This window comes from Molothrus ater, chromosome 8, assembly GCF_012460135.2.
Source record: "Molothrus ater isolate BHLD 08-10-18 breed brown headed cowbird chromosome 8, BPBGC_Mater_1.1, whole genome shotgun sequence".
NCBI lineage: Eukaryota > Metazoa > Chordata > Aves > Passeriformes > Icteridae > Molothrus > Molothrus ater.
The window spans coordinates 30,852,196-30,879,592 of NC_050485.2; the positions used below are offsets into that span (position 1 = coordinate 30,852,196).

At 38.5% G+C, this 27,397-nt stretch overlaps 1 protein-coding gene across 2 annotated transcripts in view; it reads left to right on the top strand.

The window, feature by feature from the left end:
* PLPP4 (phospholipid phosphatase 4) overlaps nucleotides 1-27,397 on the top strand; it is a 46,706-nt gene that overhangs the window by 11,134 nt on the left and 8,175 nt on the right. The window contains exons 2-5 of one of the 2 annotated variants that reach the window (XM_036385588.2): nucleotides 4,615-4,723; nucleotides 8,563-8,653; nucleotides 11,987-12,050; nucleotides 13,256-13,380. In XM_036385588.2, the coding sequence (XP_036241481.1) occupies nucleotides 4,615-4,723; nucleotides 8,563-8,653; nucleotides 11,987-12,050; nucleotides 13,256-13,380 (389 nt within the window). The remainder of the gene's footprint in view (nucleotides 1-4,614; nucleotides 4,724-8,562; nucleotides 8,654-11,986; nucleotides 12,051-13,255; nucleotides 13,381-27,397) is intronic. The other variant, XM_036385590.2, reaches the window with a different exon arrangement.

Here is a 27,397-nt window from a genome sequence, read left to right on the forward strand (position 1 = left end):
AGAAACATGCAAAATGGAGTTCCAAGAGTTTCAGCTAACCTGTGTTTTTGGGAGAGGCAGCAGTGTTTGCTCACACACAGTTCTGCAGGCAGGGAATGGTGGTCAGAGCCAAATTTGTTCCCCACAAGCCCCCAGAGGTGATTTATAAGAGAAGCTGATGAACATCTGCTATCTCTTTGTTGGTTGCCCCAGTGGGGACATGCAGACAGAGCCATTTGAGGGTAAAATCTGCTTATCAACAGATGAAGCTTAGAAAAGAGGAGGGGCATTCATGAGGTGTCTGGGATGAAAGTCTGGGTGTACCAGTTTGAAGTTTCTTTCATTCTCTCCTGGTGCTTTGCCATCCCATGTGTACTGCTCTGTCCTCTCAGTTATTGTCACTTGGTGTTTGGGATAAGATTTGTCTGTGAGAGAAAAAGAAAAAGGTAAAAAACCTCAATTTCCCCCTTCTCCTGCAAACCAACCAACAAACCAACCAACCAACCAACCCCTCTTAGCTGATGCTCAGGACCAGGCAGAAATTTAAACTTTGCTGTGATTCATGCAGCTGAGTGGTGGAAACAATAAGGTGAGGTACCAAACAATATCCTGCTGCTGCTTATGGGGGATGAAAACCACTGTGGAAACTCAGGCCAAAACCTCTGTGAAGATATTTATGTTCTGTTTGATTCTTCCACTATCAGTGAATAGTTTCATAAAAAGATAACCCCAAGTTATTTGTCCATAACATCACACAACTGTTTTTAGTGAGCTGTTACCTGGCTCTGGCTATGAGGTGGTGCTGGCACGAAATGATCCTAAAGGGCTGCACGCTGTGAAATGGAAATGAAGTTAATGTACCTCGAAGACCTGGAAAAGAGCAGTGTTTTTACTCAGTGTGGAGCTGTAAGCAGCAGTGCTGGCACTGGCCAAAGCAACCCCAGGGACTGGGGCACCTGTTGCTCATTGATATTTTTAATGGAGTTTGAGCTCCTCTTTCCCTTGGGTTGCTTTGAAAGTCACAGTTAAAGGCTCTCCAAGTTAATGGAAATGCTTTTGTGCCTTAAAGACATGTCATCAGGCTGAAGTGTTGGAAATCTTGCTTGCTAAGCTGTTAAAAATGTTGGGTGAATATGTAAAAAGGAAGAAAAAAGGCCAAAAAGCTAAGACTAAATTTTTCTGTACTAAAACAAAGGAAGTTTTTTTGCCCACCAGGGGACACTTCCATGGCTGAGGTTGTACTTTGGGCCATAACACAAAGGGATCAAAACCATTGGATTGGTCTGTCCAAGGCCTGCACTCATTTCTCATCACATCCAGTCCTTTAAACAAGCTTGAGCTGACCTTGAACAGTGATAGACTGTACTTCTGGTTGGGACAAAGGAACATAAATCCAAGTGTCAGGCAGCTTAGAAGCCAGTATGTCCTCATGATTGCTTAATGGAGTACAAAGGGAATTGCCTTCAAGCTAGTGAAATCTCATATCCACTCACCCATTGGTGATGCTTCAAAAAAGAGGAGAATTGTTCTCTTATGAGTCTTGGCATAAAAATTTAATTAGCAGTTGATCTCTTTGGGAAGATAAAAAAAAGTTATTTCTTTTTTTACAGTCTCTTTCCTTTAACTGTTTACTTTCTATTTCTGTATTCTTCACAGAGACATCTGCTGCCTTCTGCAGCTATTTTTTTTTCTCCTTCAGCAGTGATTCTGAAATTATTTTGCCAGTTTCAGAAAACTTTTTTGTTTTTTTTTCTGGGGGGGTTTGTTTTGCATTATGTTGCACTAAATTTTAACACAGTTTTGGGAAGATATTCAGAACACAAGTCAAAGAAATAGATGAAACCTAATCAGACTTAATATATAGTGGATACAAAACTGCTGCTGTTGCATAAAATAATAATAATTGCAGTCATTGATGGATTTGTTGAAATTACTCATTCTTTATATGAGTACAGATGAGTATATATTAATCAAAAAATCAGTCCTCACCTGAAACCAGATCCTATTTATGTTATTTATTACATTTTCATCTCTTTAGCATGAGTTATTTTGCTCTTAAAGGCATCAATCTTATGGCAGTATGTATCTGCAGTGTCCCAGCGTGTTTTGTGTGAGAACTGAATTTGATTTTTTAAAAATTCCTCAGATTGAAACAAAAATAATTTCAGCTTTCTTACATCATGAGGGGCAGGAAACAAAAGATCAAGAAGAGCCCCAAACCTTTAACTCTGTTGGCATTTGTTCATAATGTCAAATGTCTTAACATCAAATTAATTGCATTTCTGATCCAATGTGACAAATTTTCCAGAAGTGCACTGGTGCACGGATGTGTCGTGATCACCTTGAAGCACAGATGTTTGTGTGTGGTTTGCTCTCTGCAATTACAAGAAATACTTCAAATAATGTACTTTAGGACTCTCTTATTTGAAATTTGGAGCCAAACCTGCTTGCATTATCTAGGAGTCGACCTTTATTTTTCTAGTTGAAAACTAGAAAATGAATTTTTCATATGGGTGATATGGAACTGTTCTTTAGAAATGTTTCCTATTTTCATGTCTTGCACAAGCCATTGTCTTTTAAACTTTAAAAAAAACATTGTTTTCAGTTTGAAAACACTGAAACAAATTGTTTTGGCACTTCTGAAGTTCACCTTCCTTGAGAGAGCAGGCTCAGACTCTGGGTTGGAGAAGCTGAGTGCAACAGTAAATATTCCCCTTGCAAAACCAGACTCCTTAAGCTCCCAGAACAATCTTCTTGTCCATGTAGGCCAGTATAGAAAACAGAAATATTGTTACAAGTGGCAAGTCTTGTTTGACCTTCTTTGGTCCTTAAATTTGGTTGTTTTCCTTTAGGAAAGTATCACTGGAGGGGTACAGGGGACAGCCAAAGGTGATGCAGAGATTCCATCATCAGAAGGCATGAAAAAACACTTGATTATTAGAAATCTACAGTTCTTACAGAAACAATGGTGGATTTAAGACCTGGCTGGCCTTCAGGAATCTTCTCTCACACTATTGCTGAATAGCACACTCTGGAGAACCATGTCTATAAACAATGGTGACAGAAAGAGAGATAATCGTTGTTTGAGTTCTTTCCTCTGAAGTTTCCCCCAGCTTCCCAGGATTTTCCTGGGAGAACCACGTCTCTCTCTGTTCAGAGGATATGAAATTACTACAGGAAAGGAGAGGAAGAAGAGGTCAGGGAGTCTGAGTGTGCTCAGGTAATGGGGTCAGAGAGGGGTTTGGGGTGGAAGAGACCTTTAAAGATGCCCTAGTTCCTCTCCCTGCCATGGGCAGTGGCAGTGGCTTGCTCCTCTTGAGGAAATTGCTGACCCAGCTGGGTTTTTTGAGGTTTCTCTTCCCTGGGGAGAGCTGCATGTGTGAGTTTGCATTAATTTCACTCTGCTCTGCAAATTGCTTTGGGCTTTTTCTCTTTACAAAGTCACCTGATGCGGCTGCTACTGATGTAAAACCTGGGTTTGGAGAGGTTTAAAGCCCTTGGCTTTGGAAAACTTCAAGCAAATAAAGCTTTGGGCTGCTACATCTCTGAGTTCTGGCTCTGGTTTCACCAACCAGGTGAGACCAACCTGCAGAAAACTGTCCCTGTGTCCTTCTTCAGCACCCATTCCTCAAGTGCTGGTTTGTTACCAGACCTGAAATGAGCACTGGAAAGCAAAAGCCAAACTTCCCAGGCGGTCTGATATTAATTCAAAGCCAAGAAAAGTAAAAGAGCACTGGAGGGCTCTATGGGAAAATGAGTATGGTTTGCATGAAGTGAGATAATTTAGGTAGCATGAGAAGCTTCTGAAACTTCCACCTGCAGCCACAGATCACAATTCTTGCTTTTTCTTTCAGTGCATGACAAAAGATACCCACACAAATTGCTTTCTACAGAACAATGGGACCTCAACATTTTATTTTGATGCTCTTAATTGCAAAATAACATAATTACAGAATGATGAGGTTTTTTAGTGCGTTTGTTTGGGTGGATGAATGAGACATTTCTGATAGACTTAGATTCTTCTTAAGCTTGACAGCCCATCCTGTTTTAGGAGTAAGTCTCTTTTGGAGATATTGTCTGAAGTGATCTCTTTTTTCTATCAGTAGAAGAAATTTTATAGGCTGCTGTCTTTTGCTTTGTGATCCTGCAAATGCAACTGTCATGCTTCAAAGTCTGAATCTTGACATTTGAAAGGCATTTAATATTTTACATTTGTTATATATTTTTTTCAGGAATTATAAATAATAATTATAAAAGACTGGATTACATGACTGTAAATTGATAATAAATGACTACATTATTTATTTAATCTCACAGTGTTATTTGCACACCTATCCCCTCCCAGAAAGAAATTATTCTCCACAGTAGTGTTTATGGAACTTTTATAAAGTTGTAGAACAACTTCAAAGGTGTAGACTTTTAAAACCCATTTTCTGAAGGGTGTATTTATAAAGTTTCTGACTAAAATGCAGTGAGGTAGGATGGCAGTGTAGCAATTTATTAATAAGGATAATTCATGCATGCTCTGTCATAGTCAAATTTGGGGGGAGTTCTAAACGAGCAGAACTCTTCTGGGGGTTTTTGGTCATCACCTCAAATTGTGAAACATTTGTATCTTTCATTGGTTTTTTTCAGTTTTACAGAATTTTTGGATCCATTCCAGCGAGTGATCCAGCCAGAGGAGATCTGGCTGTACAAAAATCCCTTGGTGCAATCAGACAACATCCCCACACGGCTCATGTTTGTAAGTACCAAAGGGCCCTGGGTCATTTGATGGCTGCAAACTGAGTAAATGCTCCTTTGATAAGCAGCAGGAAATATTTCACAAATAGAGGAAGTTCCTTTAAACCTAAAGTCAATTCTTTTCCAAGCCAATGTTGTCCAAAATGTAGCAAATGATGGGAAGTCTTTGAAAAGCAGCATTATCAGATGACTGAATTTATGAATGTTGATTTTTCAGTTTAGGATTGAGAGCAGTGTTAGCTGAGAGGGATGTGAGAGAAATGAGTAGAGGAGTTTTTTCAATTAGCTGGTTGGGTGACCTGACAAAACCTTGCCATGCTCTTAGAAGGTTAAGTGCTTAAATTTTGAGATCCAATTTGTTTCAGTCATGTTAGGCACTGAGATACTGGACTCTGAATAATCTTTTTTTTTTTTTTTCCCTAGAGGCAAAACCTTTGTTTTAGCTTCTGCCAACACTAAATATATCACAGAGCTGCCCTGCTGTCACTGCTCTCCTGGCTCTCCCCTGCTCAGCACATGCAGACTGGATGGCTGAATTTGGTTATCAAACTTCATAATTTTGATAACTTTCACTAGCAATGATTAATAATCATGATAATCTCTATATGTGACTGCAGTAAAACAGACCAACTCAGAAATGCTGAAATAATGGCTGCAGTTCAGGCTGTAAAAGTGGTGGTTCAGTCCTTCCAACAGCTGCCTCCAAGTCACCTTTTCCTGAGTCTTCAGTGAACCCAGGGTTTTACTTTTTAAACTTGAATTCAAATTAAATGCAAATCAGCTATATTATTTCTATTCAACTTTTTTTATAAATGCTTAGTCCTTCATTGATAATAAAATTTTAATTAAGGAACAGTTTAAAGGCACCTCCTGCGTATGAGGCAACCATTTATCTCAGCCTTCTAAGACAGAGGCTGAAGGCCTGATTTTTAAATTTGCCTTTATAAACAAGAAACATTTTGTTTATATTGCATTAAGAAGTAGCTCTATTTTGGACTTTTTAATATCGGATGGAAGAAAATATATGTTTTTCCTGAAATGGAAGACAGCTGTGTAAAAAACGTAAAATCCAAAAATCAAACAACAAACAAAAAACAACCCCCAAGCCAAACATTAAATTGTTGTGCTGGGAAAGACTGAGTTTTAATTATTTTTTTTCTCCTGCTCAGCATTACTTTGCCACATGGTTTCTCTGCAAGAACCAGGAGTGAATCATTGTACAGGGTTTTGCTGCAGAGGTGAAATGATTTTTGAAACCAGTTGGGGTAATCATTACTCCATCCTCTTACTCCCCAGGCAATAGGCACTGGGAAGCACTATTCTGCTATAAAATTATAATATATTCCCATAATAATATTCCCATAATAATAATTCCCATCTAATATGTTCCCATAGCTCCAGATTTTGCCAAAGTTTGTGGTGGGTGAAACTTAGAGGCAACTCTGTGTCAGTAGAATTTGTATGGCCTGTGTTCTCTTTCTGGCTCAGATTTTAAACAGTCAACAGCTTCTTAAATTAAGAAACATGGGTAATTTCTATATTCTTTTCTTATTTTTTTAAATTTAAAAGAAATATCTGGCTCTAGCATTGCTCGCAAGCTTTCATTATGGAAAGAATTTGTTGCCACCACTGTACTCTGATATTGAAATTATGGCTATGGCTTATCAGAAATCAATCTCTAAGACTTTATGAATTGCTGGATTATTTTATTTGCTATGAGAGACTTGAATTCAAGAGCAATGTTGTGAATGCACATCCAAATTAAACAAAGCTGATTTCTGCATGGGAAGCAAAAACTGGAATGAGCTGAGCCTGGTTCTGTCTCTCTATCAAAGGATATTCCTTGTTTTGGAAAGTGCAGGTAACTGCCAGCTTTCCCTTGGAAAAGTGGAATTGTGTCCCTGTAACTTCAGCATTGCCAGGATGAATAATAAATGACAGAGATTTTGTCCATGTTTCACAAAAGCCTGGCAATGCTGGAATATTTCACTGCTGGGAAAGGAAACATAGCTGAGATGCATCTGAAGAGAGTATTGCTCATTAGAATGTTGCCAAATCTGTTTTAGATATGAGCCATAGAGAAACTTATTTGCAAAATAAATAAAAGGAGTCTGTCACAAGCCAAAATTCTTTTGTGTGTGCATTTTGCTGCAGAATAAAAAGCACCTTCCAGCTAATGCTTTTGTGTAAGGAGCAGCAATACACCATGAACATGAATAGTTCATCTCCCTAAAAAATTCACATGCTTGTGAAATATGAGGAAATCTGCAGTTTACCAGGTTTCTGAAGATGGATGGGGAAGTGGTTTGGAGCAAGCTGCCACTTGAATGTTATTCTTTGTTGATAATTTCTGATGCTCCTGCTTGTTCAAAAGATTTCTGATTTCATTAAACCACCACTATGAGCCTGTCAGCCTTAGCTATATTTCTACATGTTCTTCAGTCCTGGAACGAAGATATTTTTCATCTCTTTTTTTTTTTTTTCCCTGGTGGCAATCCTTATTTTTAAGAATGAAACTAGAAATTCTAGGATTTGCTTCAATCTTTTTTTTTTTTTTGATTTCACACTGTCTCTGAAAGCACAAATTAAATTGTTGATGAGGAGAGAGAAGTGAGTATTTCTGGACCAGTAATGTGGCATTGGCATCCAAACTTGAATTTCACACAGACAGGGGGAGATTTTAAGTGGAAGTGACTCCTCTTTTTGCACAAATTCTGGTGCCTGCCTTCCTAAATGTAGAAAAGGGGAACAGACTCCAGCCTGTGTTTTAATCTGCATGGTTCACTGAGTTAGTATTTTGGAGATGCAGGCAAGGACAATCTGGTGCAAGATGCACAGCCAGAATTACAAACACAGCCTACTCTCGTGTTGGTTCCTACTCAGATTGTCTAAAATCATAAAGTGAGGACTGGGATTAATCTGTGGCATAAAAAGAAGATTGAGTCATGTGTCTTTTGCCATAATATATCTGTCTGGTCTGGTTTTTCCGTCACTGGGACTATTTAAGAGTAAGGCCCAATTCAGCTTCAGTAAAGAGAGCATAATCTTACTTAAGACCTGGCACCCCTCGTGCCATTTAAAGTTTGATTTTTTTCCTTGTTTGAAAACAAAATCAACAAACCCAAACCTCAACCAGTAATATTCACTTTTTTTAAAAGAAAATAAAGTGTGTGCACTGATGCACAGATGCCATTACAGGTTCCTTGTAGGAGGATTCCTGTCCTCTAGCACTGAAAATTACAGGATATTCTGTTTAACCAGTGACTAAACCTGTAAATTCTCAGGTGTTGTTTTTCTGAGTTTGAACAAAATAAAACAGTTTGCTCCACATCTGAACACTTGTAAACAAAGGAATCATAAAGACATAATCTTCCCAATGCATTCAAGCATGACAGTTGAAAAGAAAACAAAAAGAAAGATAAAGAGAATTTTAAAGTTCCAGGAGGTTGGTGCTGCTGTCTGTTGTTTTGAGTAGGGGCTTACTGAGCCCAGGTGGGTGGGCTGCCTTCCTCAGCAATGCACCCTGAGGAAAAAATGTCCAAAATCTGTATCTTGGAATTTTGTGGACCTTATGGACTGTTACTTTTTCATTGGAGGAGCTGGAATTTTAAATGCATCTCTGGGCAATTACAAATCAATTATAGCTGAGGGCTATATTGGAATATTAATGTGCTCGTCACCCTAGAGTTGCAAAGACAAATCATCCCGCTTTGCTTAAGGTCAGGAGTTTGATAAAGATCATTCAGTTTAAATGGAGCTGGCTGGCTGCAGCTAATTATTAATCAGTGGGGCAGAGAAGGAATTGATGCTCTCACACATGGTGTTTGTTATCTCTCACAGGCAATTTCCTTCCTCACGCCGCTCGCAGTCATTTTTGTGGTGAAAATAATCCGTCGAACAGACAAGACCGAAATTAAAGAGGCTTTCTTAGGTAATGTGTGTCATTCTTCAAGGTGGAAAAGTGTCTGATGGCTCTCAGAGATTGATTCCAAGTGTAGTCCAAGCCTTGAAGAAAACCTGTCTCCATTACAGCCCATTATAGTAATTTTCAGTGCAGTTTCAGGGCATCTCACAGAAGCCTTTGGGTTTCTGTGAGTTTGTAGATGCACAAATTCTGTGCCTTAATTCCACAATCTAGCCAGCAAGGACTGGAATTTGATCAGCAAAGACAAGTCCATCTGAGAGACTGCTCAGATGTATATTTTTTCTGCCACACCCAATCTATTACTTACCTCTTATTTATACTTGAAGCTATTCTAAATCGAGGCTTTGACTGGAAAGTCCTGTGCAGCTCAGCTGTTTAGTGTAGGAAATTACCCTTCTCATTGTGTTCTCTGATCTTCTCCTGCAATTTACTGTTACCCATTGCAAAATCCACGCTCTTGGCTCAGTTTTTCTAATTAGAAGCTGTTGTTTCATCCTTAACTGCCAATGGAATTAGCTGTGCACTTAATCCTGGACTGTGAGCAGTAGTGGCTGTGCTATGGGTGAAGTCTAATTACAGTTGTAGGCAGGAAATTGGAGCAGAGGACAATGAAAAGGGTAAGTTTTAAGCTGTTCCAGCTAATTCTGGCTGTGCCTATCTCTTGAAATCTTACAGTGGTATGTGCTCAGTTCCTTTTTATATATATAGATATTACCAGAGACCAATATTGATTCAAGCACTTTCACTGGCAAGGGATACCTTGAACCACTAAGAACTGCAAATGTTTTTGTTTGCCTTATGTTTGAAATATTCATAATTCTGAAATTCTGTTTTACTGGTTAATTTACACTTTATTTATTGCCCCTTACATGGTAAAATCAAAGCAATACTCAGCCTTGCCTTAGCTAGGTAGGATGTAAATGGCACTGAGTAATTGGAAAAAAAAATTTAGACAAGGCTTAATTCCCATAGATTATTCTTTCTCTAGTTGCTCTCACACAAGTGTGAAATGATCCTAGGTTTGTTTTGACTGCTGTCAGTCATTTGTTGTAAGTTCTGAAATGTCGTAGAGTGATACTTCACTGACAAATCCATTCAGTGGAAATAACTCCTCGTTCATGAAACACACACAGTCAGTTCTGAGCCTTCCCTCCTGTTGTGTAAACTTAGGCTCAGTTTCTCCATCCCTTACTTTCACCTTTTTCTTTTAAAAAGACATTTATTTTTTTTTTCCTGCTGTTTTGCCTTCTGTTGTTATTCCCTCTATAAGATCTAGGAGAAAAGTTGCTTCCCCAGCATTCCCCTTGCTGCCCAGACTAAGGAAACACCAACCCTGATGTTCTGTTCAGTTTGTGCCATAAGTGTGGAACTTCTTGTGGCTTATTTGCCACTTATTTACCAGTTCAGGTGCACTGTACTCTAATAAAGTTCAGTATCTGGTGATGTGAAGGTTCATTAGGGGTGGTGAGCCTCTGATTTGCTGAGATCTGGCACAGAATGTCCATAAAGAATGATCAGGGAGTCCCCCAAATGCTGGATTTCTTTTGGCATGATGCATGGAGGGGAGAAAAGGTGAAAAAGAGATGAAAATTCTTTGCCCCTCATATAGCCATTAATACAGAGAAGGGGATTCAATGCACCTGGAGGAAGGAGTTAATTTAGGTGCCCTCAAGTCTTCCCCTGGGAGTGCCTGAATCTCTCACTGACTGGATTATATGACTTTAGATGGGCAATATGGATCTTCTTGAAGGAAATAACAGCAGAACAAACAGATTTTTTTTTTTTTGCCATCCTACATTCACACTCTCACTCGATGCTTGGCTTGCCAGTGTAAGGAATGTGCAACAGTGAAGGCACAGCTCTGTCAGGTGTACAAGGAACAGTCAAGACCAAACTCAAAAAAAAAGACTGAATTTTACTGCCTGTCTTCAAAAGCAGGTATGTTTTTTAAGAAGGGCAGTGTAGTGCTGTGGCATTGCTGGTCATCTGCATTTGACTTTATGGAAAATTTCCCCATGGAATTTCCATAAAAAACTGAGACAAAACAATGGAGGGTGGAAAAACAGAGCACAGGATTGAGTGGTCACTGCCAACACAGGTGTTGAAAGAGGAAGAGTTTATTTAACAGCATGGGTGTCTCTAGGATTGACTTGTTCTTTCATTTTGCTGGCAGCTACTGTTATATTCTGAGAAAACCCTTATTTTTGCTTTGATGAAGGTCCCACTTTTTTCTTTTCTTTAACTTTAAAAAAATATAACACTATAACACGTTTTTATGATCTGTAATATCCTCAGGCAAAGGTTTTATGGAGGCAGGATGAGTGCTGCTGAAGTGCAGCATCTGGGGCAGCAGCCCAAGGAGAAAATAGCTCAGTGGCTGTCATAATCAAAGCTATATTACTGTAAATGTTCTGCTGGAAATCAGACATTTGCCTGATAATTTTTTTTTCTGATGGGAAATAAAATTAAAATTTTTTTTCTGATGGGAAATAAATTAAAATAAAAATAAATTGGCTCTGGTTTGCAACAGGGAGCTACAGTGTGGACTGCAAAATTAAATCATTTTTAATCTAAAATGTGTGTATGTGCAGGATCCAAGTGCCAGTGAAATCAAGGCAAAGATCTCCACAGGCTTGAGATGAGGTTCTTTGGAAAGTCTGGGGACTTGGCATGCAAGCACAAATAGAAGAGATGATCAGTTCTCACCTAGTATGACAGTTCCTTCTTGTTTTCCAATTTTATTAGAAAAAATTGGTAATCATGGGAGCAAATGTAAGGGGAAAACACTGAAATATTTAATCAAAACATCCAAATCCTTTTGAAAGTGAAATAAAGTCATCCAATTGTAGTTTTGGCCAAAAGGCAATGCTTTAGCCTGACAGTGTTTAATTCTATCACAAAATTCTTTATTCTATATAAAATACATATAGACATGTGTGTGTAGACTTATTTATGTATCTTGTGTATTGGTCTATACAGGAATTCTGCTTGACATAAAGAGCATGAGAGTTTAATCTGGTAAATTACAAAACTCAAAAATTGCAAACCACAGGACTTAATTCTCTATTTTTTTCCCATTTATCGACTTATGCCTGTTCAAATGGCATGGTAGGAAAACTGGCTTTGTGTAATGAAATAAGAACAAAGTAAGTAATGATTATTACAATGCTCTGAGGTCCTTAGTCTGGCTAACAAGAAAACAAGCACTAAGCTAAAAAAAAGATCATTCAGTTTTCAGTCCAGTAATGGTTTAAGTCTGTAAATTGAATGCTGTAGTGCTGCAGTTTGTTGCTTGGTACTTAGGTTATTATTGTTCTCTTTGCTCATTGTGTTTTGTAGCTGTTTCCCTGGCTCTAGCCCTGAATGGCGTCTGCACAAATACTATTAAATTAATAGTGGGGAGGTAAGTCCTGTCATGTTCTAAACGATGGGTTTAACTTGAGAGGAATGGAGGCAGACTGACAGATTTCTACAGCAAATCCCAGTAAACAGAGAGCTGCTGCTCCAGAGCACGCGGAGTCAGAGGGGCCCTGTGGGGCTGTCCTTGGCCTGCTGCAGGTGTTGCACAACTTCATTAGGTGACACCCCGCTGTGGCAGGAGTCCACGGCCGTGTTCTGCTGCTTGTCTGAGCGGCTGGCAGACCCGGACCAGAGAGGGCTTTGGGAGGAGTGGTGGGAGCTGAAATCAGCTCATTAAATTGGCAGCATGGGAGGGGAGAGCCACAGCGTGCGGGAGCTCAGATGCCAGTGCCCCTTGTCTGATTAAATAGGAATCAGTTCATTTTGTGAGAAGCATATTCTGTGTCCAGGTGACATCAACATCCACAGCCAAACAAAACCTGGCAGCTGAGCAGTAAATGGATTCCTTGGTAGAACATTTCTTTAGGGAAGCATTATTTTGAATGAAGGGCTTAGAAAATATGTTTTAGGTATTTTTTGTCTCCTTATCAAAATTTTAAATAATTTCAGCTGGGAAATGCACATTTCACTTGAGTTCATTCACTGTTGATAGAGTCCAGTGCTGCTTTTGTTGCTGGGATGTTTTGCAGCACTGAGAAAGCAATGTTTGTGTTTGATGAGCCCTCTCTGCTGCAGAACTGGTGCCCTGACAGTAATGGCACTTGGCACTTTCATTTGATGGGTGCTTTTAAAATAATTAATAATACACCCACTTCTTTAGACAGGAATAAGCTCATTTATCCTGCATTCCAAGCCAAGTATTTTGCTGTCAGCTTGTCTCTGAATCTGTGATCATTCACTTTTCTTCTCCACATGGATTATTTGCTCTGGATCAGTGTGACACCAGTCAAACCTACAGGCCCAGCTCACAGCAGGGTCAGGAGAAGCTCAGAGGTTTTCTCAATGCACTGAGACAGTCAGCATCAAGGCTGGTTTAGATTTTGGTGGCTTTTTTTTGGATATTCTGTGCTGCGTGTTTCAGCAAGACCTGTGAAAATTTGGGAGTCATTACACTTTGTGCAAAACTGATCACTCTAGGCAAGAGTAGCCTGCATGTGTGTGATAAGCAGTAAATGTAATAATCACTGTGAGATTTATTTGTTACTACAGCTTTTTTTGTGTTTTTAATACCCATGGTGTTTTTTGTAGACCGCGTCCCGATTTCTTTTACCGCTGCTTTCCAGATGGAGTAATGAACTCTGAAATGCACTGCACAGGTGATCCAGACCTGGTCTCTGAAGGCAGAAAAAGCTTTCCAAGCATCCACTCTTCCTGTAAGTTCACTTGAGCACAGTGCCTCTTTTGTAAAAAGCTGTCCTTTCTGTGGTTTGGGGTTGCCCTTTTTCTTCTGGATCGTGAACCTGATTTTTGCTGGAGGAGTCTGAATTTCTGACTTACAGAAAGTTAGAAATTTCCTTCTGGAAATAAAATTGTGAGCCTGTGACCCTTCCTCATCTTGGGAACCACCTGAGAGCATTCAGAGTCACAGCAGGACTGTCAGCAGAGTGAAGCATATTCAAGGTTCCAGAACACTGTGATTCTGAGGGACATCTGTTCCCCAGTGCAGACCTTTGTCTAATAGGAGATATTTATTTTCTTCTATTCCAATGAAGTAGGACAGTACAGTCACTCTTCTGGCTTTGAGGTCTAGGTCTCATGGTTTGGTCAGGTACCCCCAGTTTGTGCTGCATCCTGACAGTGTTTAGGTGGCTTTTTGAGAATTAATCTACCTGATTTAATTAATTTTACTAACTTAGATGTTTGTAAAGGTTCCTTTCTCTGTCTTGAGAAGATGAGTTCTACTGCGTTTTATCTCATGTCTGATAAAACTTCTTTTCATTTGTAAAATAACTTGATTACTGTAAGCTTCTTTGGGGTTTTTTTTGGCCAGTTTGTTGCTTTCAGCAACAGTTCTGTTTCTAAGAGCTGCCAATTGAGAACAACTAGGTTGTATCTATGGATTTTTTTTGCAATTGCTAACTTCAAATTGCCTAATTGTACAGAAGTATATATTGCATACAAGTTGGGTGATGAGATGAATGAAATTGTGAGCTGATTTTGCTCCTTCTTTCTTGTGTGAGTCACAGAAATAAATAATAGAGTATTAGCTGATTGTGGCTGTGTTATAAGCTTTAGTTCCAAGCCAGGGGAGCAGCCACAGGAGGAGTCCTGGGGTTTTCCTCTTGCCTGGCTCTGGTTGTATAAGCTCTGAGTTATGCTGCTGCAGCTCACACCTAATTTATTGGAGCAGAATGATGTCCCAGAGTACTTAGATCTAAATTATGAGAGCAGCTTCTCCATCACTGACATAAGATTAGTGTGGCTGAGTTGACTGTATTTCCCACCACATAGCCTTTTATTAAAATGTGATAAGAATGAAGAGATGGTGTATATTCAGTAATTTTTATCACTTGGTAAGTGTATGTTAGAGTTTAGAGGCAATTCTGCAGCTGCTTGAACTACTTAGCTGTTTGAAGCCTGATGTTATAATATCTAAGCCTCTGACAAGCTTTAAAAATCCATACATATTTTAGTCTCATAATGGAGAAGGAAAGCATTTAATTTGACAATCATACAATGCTTCTCTGCAGCAAAATTATTTTGATAGCCAAAACTGTCAGTTTTATCAAGAACAGTTTATAGTTGTGATCTCAAATTTAGTTTCTTGCTATTACTTCATTCCCAGTGGTATAAAGAGTGGTAACCAAAAAAAGTATTATGGGAAAGCACACCATAATGTGTGCTTTAATATGCTAATACATATTATGCTGCTCTCCTACACCTTTGAAGCAATGAGGATGTTTGGGATATAATAATTCATGTTTGCAAATTGTGATGTAGTTTTCCATTTTCTTAGCTCAAAGAAAACTCTTAGCTTTTCCTGTCTTCCTAACGTGTGAATATTTATGAAGTTTCCTTCCATAATCTCAGTCCAAAATTTTTCCTTGGCGCCTTTCTCCCTTCCTTCAGCACGAGATTGTTACGAGGTAAAGTGAAGGAGTTCCACTCTTCAGATTTCTGTCATCCTCACTGTGTGTTGAGAAATTCATGAAACAGCACCAAAAAGGGTTGTTTGTTTGGTTGGTTTTTTTTGTTTCTGTTAGCATTTGGGGGATTATTTTTTCTGTTTCATGACTGCAGAAATGTAAGTGGTGAGGATGAGAGTTGACATAAACCTTAGTACCTCTCTTGGTATGATGGTTTTAAGTAGCCCACTACAGTTTGGTATTTCCTACTTCACTTGAACCCATGGGGAAAATAAATCACAAGTAAAAGCTGCCAGGCAGCTCATAAAGAGGGGTTAGAAGCTTCAGTCAAGAGCCATTCTCATCTTCAAAACAGTTTTTCTTAAGGCATTTCTAGGATAGGCTGTCAATCACAAGCTTTGTTATACCAGAATCTAAAACTTCATCCATGCAAGACGAGGCCTTTAACGAGAAAATCTGTGGTGCTGTAAATGGGGAGCTGTGAGAGGCTAAAATGCGGGGATGTGTGTCGAGAGTGACAGCCCTGGCACTCCCAGATGACCTGGCCTGACCTTGCTTACTCCATAAAAATGTTGTGAACAGTCTGTTACCACTCTCAGAGCCAACTTGTGCCCTGAAGGAGAGTTCTCCTTTCTTGGAGCACAGATGATTTCCTTGGCTTCACCTCCCTGGGCCGAGGAGAGCTTGTCATAAAAGAAGAAGAAATGTGTGGAGCACAGGCTGTTTCATAAAGCCAGAAAGAGACTTGCACGTTCCACTGGATCAAAGAAATCTCGATCTTTTGGTTGTTTGGAACCCATTTTGCTTCTTTTCCAGTGTGCTGCCAATCTTGTGAGAGGGGATGGATCTTTGGCTCCGTTCCTGCCTGTGTCCAGTAGCTCAGAGGTGTTCCTGAGAATAGCACAAATGTTGCTATTCTGACACCCAAAATATCTCTGAAATATACATTTTTTTTTATTCCATATTTAGCATTTCCATGGTTTTATAATCCATTGGCAATTTTATGCTAATTTAAAGCCAGCACCTGTGATGGAACCATGCAGCCTCTCTGTGCCCATACTTCATCAAAACAGTGATGTTTAAAGATCATAAATGCAGCATTTTTTTCCTGCCTGTGCCCTTCCTGTGTGCCTTCTGAAGATTTTTCTTGCAGAGAACCTTTAGACAGCCTGCCCTGGAGAGCCTTCATGGCATCCCCACCACTCCAGATGCTTTTTCCCCTCCTTGCAAAAGATGGAAACAGCAGCAGCAAGCTACAGACCAAAAATGAACAACCAAATGGATGGACATACAGACAGAATGTTTGAGCATATTCAATGAAACAAACAGAGCAAATTGTGTAGAAATCAGCAGAAAACCTTTTATTGGCAATGATTATCCAGCATACCAGCTGATGAAAAATGTGATGTATGGATAAAGAGAATTTAACTGAATGCAACACATGCAAGAGGAAAATTAAGGTGAATGAACACAGAACAATTAATTGGACAAGCCATGTACACAACTGGGAGCTGAAAAGATCACTGAATTTGCAGGCATACATTGTATTAATGGGATGGATAGACAGCTTTTTGTAATTGATTTCTTCCTTTTCATCTAATGCCTGATGTCGTTTTGACATTTGTGTCAGGCTGACAAAATCTCTCCACAAACAAAATAGGAACTTAGGAGTCCTGGAGTGTTATTTATCTAAAAATCAATTTACAATGCTTGTAAATCCAGGTTTGTATCCAGTGAAGAAATGAGAGAAAATGCCTGATTTCTAAATCCTGTGTTAGTCTTAAATTGCAGTTAGCTATAATTGGTTATAATTAGGTAAATCTCTTTGTCTGGAGAATATGTCTTAATTTTTTTCAGGCAACATGTTCAGCCTGGAAGCCACCAGGGTTTTTTCATGCACAAGGAAGGCTGATTCTGCTTGACCACATGTCAAGAACATATTTAATTAAGGTGACAGGAATACTGAGCGTGTTTTCCATTGGAGAGCTCACATTTCTGAAAGCATGTAGGGTTCATGAGCTGCAGCTTAAAAATTGTTGCAACGCCCTGGGACCTCTGAAGAGTTCTCAGAAGAGAGCAGAAGAATATGAGCATTAAATTTCCTGTGATGTTGCCACATCACCAGTTGGGTGTTTGGAAGGAGGGAGGAAATAATGGGGCAAATTCTCTTTTCACTTTATATCCTGGTAATGGCACAAATATAAACTGGTTCCCCCAAATTTTATGAGTTGGGTTTGTGCATGTCTTTTTCCAGTTGCTGTCTGAAGTGAATTTTGGCTTAAAATATGAATCCAGATCATCTTTCCAAGTTTTGGATACAGAGCTCTAAATCAAAGGAATAAAGAGCTGATCCATTGCATTCTAACTGAATATTTGACCCAGATTCCACCTGTATAAATGAGGACAGGCCACCAGCAGCAAAAAAATTGCTGCAAAAGTAGTATGGGTTTATGTTAAAATGGATAATAAATGAGTCTTGATTTATTGCCAAAGCCAGGACAGCTTCATGGCTACATCTGAAATGTTTATGTTCATATGTTGCCTATCAGAACAGTAAGCAGCAAATCAGCATCACAGGCTTGCTTCAAATATTGTTCAGTAAAATGGGCTGTTTAGCTTAAAAGAAAAAATTAAATCCTAGACAGGGAGGTGTCCCATATGCTGCTGTGATTGTAGCAATGGAGTCCTTGTACAAGCAAATATGGGTAAATAATAGTAACAAAACACAATTTATTTAGAAACACCAAAAATCCTCTGTGAATTTAATGCCAGATTCTTGACCCTGTTTGCTTTCTTAGAGGAAGTGATTAATTCTTCATGATGTAACTCCCTTTAGGCTCTTATTCTGCTCAAAACATTTGTGAGCAAATTGCAGTTGCCAGTTTTGGCTTCAGCTTTATTTAATGACTATTTTTAAACGTGTTATTTCTGAATTGGCCAGAACTCGTGAAGCTGTGTTTTTCAGCTAAGGAATTAGATTGGAGGAAGATGCTTGAAACTGGTTTTGGTACCTTTCTAGTGAAGCAAAAATAGTGGCTTGGTGAGAGGTTAATTCAAGCTCCTTGGGGCTTGTTCTGCTGAGTGTTGGTGGTCAGGGGCAGATTGAGCCCATGGTGGCCACAATACCCACAGAGACGTCCTGAAACTGATGTGTCTGCTGTGAAAAGAAAATGAACATCACTTGCTAGTCTGGTTCATGTCAATTTATAGTTGGATTCACAGAACTCTGAGGATGAAGGTGCCTCTGGAAATTGTGCAGTTCCAGCCACAACGAAGCAGGGTCAGGGTGAGAAGGTTCCAGAGGACGATTCCCAGTTGAGTTTTGATTTAAGGTGAAGATTCCACAATCTGTCTCACAGGGAAGCTTGTCCAGTGCCTGACCACTCAGTGAAAATGTTGTTTATTATATTTAAATGCAATTTCCTGTGCTTCAGTTGGTGCCAATTCACCTTGTACTGGCTGCCACCCAGCAGAGCTGGGATGTTCTTCCCTCAGTCCAGGAATTTGCATTTCCCTGTGCTGGACTTCAGGAGATGACTGCTGGCTACTGATCCCTGAGAGAAAGATCCCATCAACTGATTGGAAGCCCAATTTGATAAAAACTAACCATTTTAACACAGTGGCTGCAGAGATAGTTGAACTTTCAATTTCACATTGGATTGGATGGATTAAAGGGAATAGAATCAATTAAAAATTAACATATCCTGTATAAAATTGCTATATCAGCAGCACAATAAATAAAACACTCATGATTTTTATTATTCTATCTGCAATTTAGTTACTTAAATTAGTTTGAAAAGTTGACTTTTGGATAAATTGTGTCCTTTTTTTTAAATAAAAATCTTTATTTAATGAGTCTAGAGACGCCTTTTTGCAAGGAAAAACCAGAGTTTTGTAGAAATACTTTTGTGGTAGCATCTCAATTTTATATTTACAGAATTAATGTTAACACAGAGCTGTGCCAGAGCTTTCATTTCTCATGTGGGTGTTTTTGTTTTTCTTCTTTTTAGTATATTACTGAAAGAGGTTTGTAGATATTACTGTTGAATATTGCTGAAGAAATCAGAGAATTCAATCAGGAATCTGAAATGAAGAATGCAATCAGAGGTTGTGGGGACAATAGCAGTGACTTGTGTTCTCATGTTTTTTAATTACCTCCTTGATGAACAAAGGTGTCTTGATGTGTTTGAGAAAATAATGTCCCTGTAGAAGGAAAGAAGAAAATTATTTCCTTTGCCTTTTGAGCTGTAGTTTACACTTACAGCCAAAATGGAAGTATGGAAAAAGCTGAAGTTAAAAAATTGAGCTGCAAGTGTAAGTAAATCTCTGATCTTAGCTCCAATAAACCAGGTTTGCCAGCAGCTGCTGCTGGTTATGGGTTATTAAATTGCTGTTTCTTGGTTATTATATCTGTTCAGTTTGCTTTCATCTGTGCAGGGAAGGAGCTTAATTACCTTTCAGTTTAATTCTTCTTTTCTTTTTGCCAAACTCTGACTTTTTAGGCAAATTTTGTAAGCTAAGATTGGTTTCAGAGGCTGCAGAAGGCTTTGTTGTGCTGCTGTAGATTTCAGCTGTATCTAAAGTAAAGAGCACTGTTCTTCTGCCTGACCTTTTCTGTTCAAAGTTCTCTGAGTCACAGCAGAGATCTAAAGATCAATTTCCATCTGTGAACTGTGGTGACAGCTCTTCTCTGGAGTGAAATGGGTCAGAAAGCAGAGGTTTGATTTGAGATTGGAAGGCTGTGAACTCGGGGGGGGGCTGGCACATCACTTTCTGACCATCTCTGAGGAAGAAATCTCACTACAGAGCTGGCAAATACTGAGCTTCCTTGAAACTGCCATTGCAGCACATAAATCAGAATATGCAGGAGAGTGTTCTACCTGTATTAGAGCTACTTGGAAGGAAACCCAAATACTCTGTGTCCATGAGGACTTTAAAACTCCCTACTGAGCACTCACCTTTGTGAGCTGGGGTAGGTCTTTTCCACCCTGAAAGAATTAGTTGTGATCAGTCTCCAAATCCTCCTTGCACACTCAAATCCCCTTTGAGCAGCCAAAGGGATGGACCTGACTCACACAAGATCATGTTCTTCTAATGCAAGCAACTCTGAATCCCAAATAGTTTCATTAAAATCAGGAGTGCCAACTACAGTTCTGCTATAAGCAAAAGAAAAATAACTCAATAAAACCCTTGAAATTGAATGATAAAGTTAAAATGCCAGGCAGCTTCCTTTAGAGGTGGCTGACTGATTTATCAAACAGCAGAAATCTCAGTCATAACATTTTCTGAAAATATTAATTTAGGTCTCTTGAAAGCAAGGGGATATTAAAAGGTTCTTGAGATAAAAGCTGTGAGATAAATGCAGGAATTCAAGTATACTATTTATGCCAGAAAGAGAAAAAGAGCACCTGCAATAGCCTCATCTGGATTTTGCTAATGCTGTCAGTTCCACATAGAAAACATGAGTTATTAGGTAAATTATTTCCCCTACCTTCTGCAGAAGACTGAGCAAATAATGGCCTCAGTGTTTTCTCAAACAAAGCCTACATGACAATTATTTATGCAAAATAATTTTAAAAGTAATACTGCTTTGTTGAAAACTACTGATTTGTCTGGTGGTTTTTTTGGTTGAGACTTTAGGTTTCCTTTGTTTCAACCTGAATTCAGACAATGGGTTTGGAAGTCTCTCAGTCTGGTTCCTACATTTTTTATAAGCAACTGGGAACTTTTGGAGAATGATGATGTTGAGGGTTTCCAACCATGTTGGAAGGCAATGCAAGGTGGATTTGTGGATAAAATAGCATGGGAAGTATTGAAAAAAATTCACTCACAGGGGAAGTTGGGGGAAGGAAAAAATCTCTGGATGTTTTTACAGAGGGAATAAATCAGAAAATGGAAATCAGAACGATTGACCCAATGTTTAGGCTATCAGAGCATTTCCACAGACATTCCACAGACATCTAAATATTTAAAACATCACTTGCTTAGTCATGCAAGACGTTCTCTACCATATGATAAGCTATTTTATTCTTCATTTTATTAACCTGTCTTTGCTGATTTCTTCACCCTGGGATCCAGTGACAGGGCACATGGGAATGATCAGAAGCTGTGCCAGGGGTAGTTCAGACTCAATATCAGAATAATCTCTTTCCCATGGGGGAGGTCCAACACTGGAAGAGGCTTCCCAGAGAGCTGGGCAGTGTTTGCCAAGCCTGTCACTGTTTAAGAGGTATTTGGACACTGCTCTTAAAAATTTGCTTTAGCTTTTGGTAATTTTTTTAAATTAAAAAATAATTTAAAATAATTAGCTAAAATTAATTAATTTTAAAATTAACACTAATTTCAATTGATTTAAGAATTCATTGGAAAATTATTATTTTTTTAGCTTTTTCAGCCCTGCAGTGGTCAGGCAGCAGGAATAGATGATAATTGTTGGTCCCTTCCAGCTGAAATATTCTTCTCTTTTCTGTTCTATTCTCCATGTTCCCTGCTCTGTCCACCTTCATTACTTACTTGAAATCAGTAAGTTTGTGTGGATGAACAGAGGAAGATCCTGTCTGAACAAATTGAATGACTAGTTGATGTAAATATTAAAAAAGTCAATAGGCAATGTTTAAAAGATATTTATGCTGTCAAACAGTAGGATATGATATCAATTTCTGGTATTGTTTATGGCAAGGAGGCTGGAATCTCAAGGAAAAATATCACTGTATGCAGAAATGCCTCTTGCAGCAGGACAGGGGATGGGTAGGAATTAAATATGAGGAGCAGGAGAATAATTTGGGTGTGAATACCCATAGATCTGGCCTTGATTCTATGCATTGTTCTATGGTATTTCTTGGAAATGAGATTTTACCTCTATCAGCTCTAGTCCTGATATCTGGTTCACAGACCAGCACTGCATTTATTTGGGTGTGTCCCATTCCCCCCAGCTGCAGTGTGCTGATCTGGGCTGAAAGCATTCTCAGCATTACTCCTAAATTAGGTTTCCATCTAGTTCCCCTCCTCGGTTTTGGGAGAAAAAGAGAGAAATATTTTGGTTTTTTGCTTCTCTGAATCAGTGATAAATTCTGTGACAGCAGCCTGGGTGTGGATTCTCCTCTTAGCCAGCCTGGCTGTGGATTCTCCCCCTCCTCAGTTTTGGGAGAAAAAGAGAAAAATCTCTTAATTTTTGCTTCTCTGAGCCATTTATAAGTTCTGTGACAGCAGCCTGGGTGTGGATTCTCCTCTTAGCCAGGTAAAGACTCCACAGCAGCTCTCAGAACATCCCAGCACTTTGCTGGTGACTGGCTGGCTGTGAATATTTTATTGTCTCTGTCTCTTCACAATTGACTGCTCCACTCAGTGTGTGTCACTGTATGTCATCAGAGATATTAAAGCTGATTATATCAGCTATGCTCTAGACTTGCCTGATGAAGCACTAATTAAATTAACCCAGCATTTGTGGTGTTTCTTGCTGTGCCAGTACAAAGAAAAAAGGTGACTGGAAAATATGATGTTATTAGAATTAAAGGACAGGTGGCTCCTCCCCCCCTTTTCCACTAAATAATTAAAATTAGTCAGTTGTAAGAACGAAAATATTTTTACATGTTAAAAGACATCCATTCCTTTGAAAAATTAAAGTGATTTATGTGCTTCAGAGTGGAGAAATTATTGAATTTCAATAGAAATGTTTGCTATTCTGTGATAATTTTTATAAAATATTACCTCAGTACTTGTAATTATAGTTGGGTATCTAAATTTGAACTGTTAATTATCTTTAGCTAGCAATTTCATGGAGGATAATCATATTTCCTTCACTTGAAAATGAACATTTTAAGTAACAAATGAGCTACAAGCCAGAGGTTTTTGGCAGTAATTGCTGCTACTCCCCTATTTTCAGGATAAATCTCTTAATTAACAGCTGTATGGCACTGTCTCACTGAAATATTTCATCCTTTTATAAAAGAATCCAGGGAAATATGAAAAGGATTTCTTAGATAGGCAAGCAAAAAAAAAAAAAAAAGGTCCTGAGGGGTTTATTGGCTTCTTAATTCAAACTCTGAGTATACTCAGGAATGGTTATGTTTAATGTTTCTGCCTCTTCTCTGACATAATTACCTGTGAATACTCAACAACAAGGGCTCTTGGAATTCATGAGGGGCTTGGGAAATGAACTCCTTAATGTTCAGTTTTGCAGCCTTAATTATAAATCAACTCTTTTGAGCCTGTTTGAGGTTCAGATTATGTGTATGCCTCAAAAAGATATTCCTTTTTTTCTGGATTTAGAAAAAAAAAAAAGTGAGATTGTAATGCAGGATTCCTGTAGAACAGTGGTTCCTCACTGGGATTTGTCCTACCTGGCCAACATTTTTATGAGTTTGTTTTACACAAAGGATGTAGGACACTGTGGGGTTTGGGTTGGAAGGGACCTTAAAGCTCATCCAGTTCCACCCCCTGCCATGGACAGGGACAGCTCCCACTGGATCAAGTTGCCCTAGAGCCTTCTCTTCTCCATGCTGAACAACTCAGTTATTTGGCACTTTGAAAAATTGTATTTTCTCCCTTTTCTTTGCATGTTTAAAGGTGTTAATCCCAAATCTACTGTGTACTCCAGAACAGAGAGCAACTCTAGTTTTGCTCTCTTCAGCTAGCAAACTTCATTCCAGACTGAATTGGGAATGAAGATGCCCAATTTTCCAGTCCCTGATTTTCCAAAGAGAGTTTAGAAGTCTCTCTCAAGAGAGTTTTTGGCAAGTTTGGAGCCCAGTGGATTCAGTGACAGCACAATCCTGCTGTGCAGCCACTTCCTCCTTGGTGTCCTGGCCCACTTTGAAAGTGGGGTTGAAAAAGGCTCAGAGTCATTTGCCTTCCCCCCGTCCAATTCTACTTCTCTCCATAAAACCCAAATTAAAAGTTCTTCTTTCAGATGGAGGATAGATCAGGCTGCATTGCTCTGCACTTCACAGTGTTCAGGAATAAATAGGATTTTCCTATTCCTGCTGTGTGTCACACCATGAAAAGAGAAGCAGTGATTTTCTGTACAACCCTTCCTGCTCAGGCTGGGCACAGTCCTGGGGTTTCCCCAGTTCCTTTTTGAAGTATTAAGGGGGATTATTTGCAGCACTAAAACTGTAAACTCTTTGACACTGCTGACCATGAGTTTGACAGAAGCCTTCTGATCCTCCACTGTCAAAAATTTCTATCCATGGAGAAACTCTTCAGCCTTTCTTCTAACTGTATTTTACATGCTAGTCTGTATGCTTGGGCCAATTTCCTTCAAATACTAATACTAATATAATATAATAACATAACATAACATAACATAACATAACATAACATAACATAACATAACATAACATAATATAACATAATATAATATAATAACATATAATATAATATAATATAATATAATATAATATAATATAATATAATATAATATAATATAATATAATATAATATAATATAATATAATATAATATATTTATAGTAATATGTAATATTTATATTATTATTATTAGTAGTAGTAGTAGTAGTAGTAGTAGTAGTATTATTAGTAGTATTATTATTATTATCCCTGAATGAGTGATGCAAATACTTGGCATGACAAGAGGTCGAGCAGGATGTGATCCTTGTCCAGGATGTTACTGATAATGTAATTACAGAAAAACAGGAAAGCAAGAAGTTACCCTGATCCATTGGTTGGAATTTGATGTCTCCCAGTGTTGACCTGAAAAAGAAAAAATTTCTCTTTGTAGGGACTGTTTGTTGTTAAATATCTCATAAATGTCCCCATGGCCATAATTTGTAGTAGAGCTGAAGAGGCAGTGATCTAAGGCTTGTGCCTAGGCTGTGCTTAAAAAGAGAAATTATTAAAAGTAATTCCAGGATCTGAGCTGGTTTAATCTTCTCTTTACTATGTTCTCAGAGAATGAGGATTTTTTCAAGGTTTCTACCCACAGAAATGGGAAAGTAGGCTGTGGAACAGGTTGCTTTTAGGACTTTTGTAAGAGGTGTCATGAACTGAACAAATCAAAATTTAGTTCTCATTTTCTGGTGGCAATGAGATGCATCCTGAGGCCACCTTAGGAATTTCAGGTGAGATGAGGTATCTGGAAAGGTACATAAAAAAAGCCACCAAAAAAACCCAAAAAAATTCATAAGAATTCACTGTGACAGTGGTGCAAAAACAATCTAATGACTAATGCTCTTGCTTTTCAGATAATATAAGTCTATTTTTGTTCTAACATGTCTCTGTCTTCAGCATCTCTTTTTTGTTTCCCAAGTCCCTGCATACATTTGTATTTTGTGATGTGCTTTTCATGTTGCTGCTGCTGAACTGTCTTTCTCTGTGAAAAGAAATTAATAAAGCTAAGCCAAAGGGAAGGTGATTGACTGTCCCAGTTGGGAAAAAAAGAATTTAAAAATACTTTGTGAGAATAAGCTCATAAAATTCTTTGGGAATTGTACTCCTATAAAATGCTCTTTGAATTGAATTTCAGCATTAAAATTTATGCACTCATTTGGTATCATACTTTTTCCTTCAAGAAAGATAAATATTTCAGTCTTTGAACAGTGTGAAACTGAAAACATTCAGCAGTAGCCCTAGCTGCTGGAATTCCTCAGTGGGCTAATAAGCAATTCCAGTGATGAATAGTCTGTGTTTGCACTTGGGAAATGCACAGTAATCACTGCAAAAATAAAGCCTTGCAGACAAAGGGATGGATCATTTTATCTGATTCTTAAAAAGGCCATTCAGATGGTTGTTTTGTAATTTGATGGCATTTAAGTAAGTTGAGGGGTTTTCTTTAGTTCAAAAACTGCTTAATGTAAAAAAGTCATTTATTGCGTGCTTAGCAAAGCATCCATTAAAACTTGAGAGGCTGAAAATCCTCCTGGCATAGTTTAAATTTCAGAAAAACACTCACAAAAGCAATTACCTTTTTAAATGAATAATTTATTTGGGGTGCTTTAGATCAGATTCTTGTTTACAGTTTCTCACCTTATGCATTTCAGCTTGGTAATTGTTTGGTCTGTACAGACAGGTTTTTCAGCTCACCTGAACTCCCTGTCTGGAGGGAATCAGGTTTCAGGATGGGATCTGTGGTGTCTCCAGATGCTGTCGTCCTCCTTATTCCTTCTGAACTCACTTTTTTTAAAAAAGAACATCATAGAAACAAACTGAACAATTGAGTCCATGGTATTTTTATTTATTCAAGTAATGACAATGCATTTTAAAGCATTTTAACAAGCCATGGCAGAACCTGTGGCTTGTCTCATGAGAGTTTTTCCTGAGTTCAGCAACTTGTGGCATCCGGACTTTGATTTGAGTTAGCTACACCAATTGGTAGAAATATCTCATTTCCTCATTCCTTTCTCCTCTTACAACATTTAAAATCAATTAAATATTTGTGTCTGGAATTTGTATCAACATGTTTCTTGTCTTAACGTTGTTTTAAACTAAATGAGACTGATTTTCTTCTGTTCATTTACATCAATGTCTCCAAAAAGGGCTGGTTGGTATTTTATTTTGTTTTTCCCTTCTTTGTATAAAAAGATTTTGATTTATCTTCTGGAAGAAGGCAGCTTAGAAGTGATTTTGTATTGCTCTGCTGAATCTTTGGGATCTGTCTTCCTAATAACTTTTACTAGGACGGTAGGCAGGGTGTGACCCTTCAGGGCATGTGTGTATTTGCATTTCCTTCATGCTGCAGTGATGTATGGACTCCAGCTGGTGCAGGAAAAAGTGCTCAAATATATTCTACTGATGGACCAATTCTTCAGTGTAAATATCACCTTTAGGCCCAGGATTCTTGAAGAGTGAATTGTTTTTCTTTATGTTCTTGACTGACATCTTCAGAACAGAGCCATCAGGCAAAGCTGCCCACATGGGCTGCACAGCAATTGAGCTGTCCTGAATTCTGCAGTTACTTTTATAATGGATATCCCACATCCCAGAACATTTTGCTGTTAATTCCATGCTTTTTGCTGCTGACTCTGCAGGCACTGGGTCTCTTGGGTCAAGCAGCTCTTTCTAGATTTGCACACTCCAGGGTAAGGAAAGTCAATCTGAAATTCTGCAGTGTAAGGCTTCTCTGCACTATGGTAGTTCTACAGCCACAATATCAGTTTTATATATTAATGTATTATTAGAGAATATTAGATATAGTACATTAGATATAGGTATAGTATATTAGATATATCTATATAGATATATAGCAATATATATATATAAGATATATATAGAGAGTATATTAGATATATTTATTTTCCCTCTTATACTAGGAATGGGTTCCCCTGAAGGACTATTTGTGTCTCTCTTCTT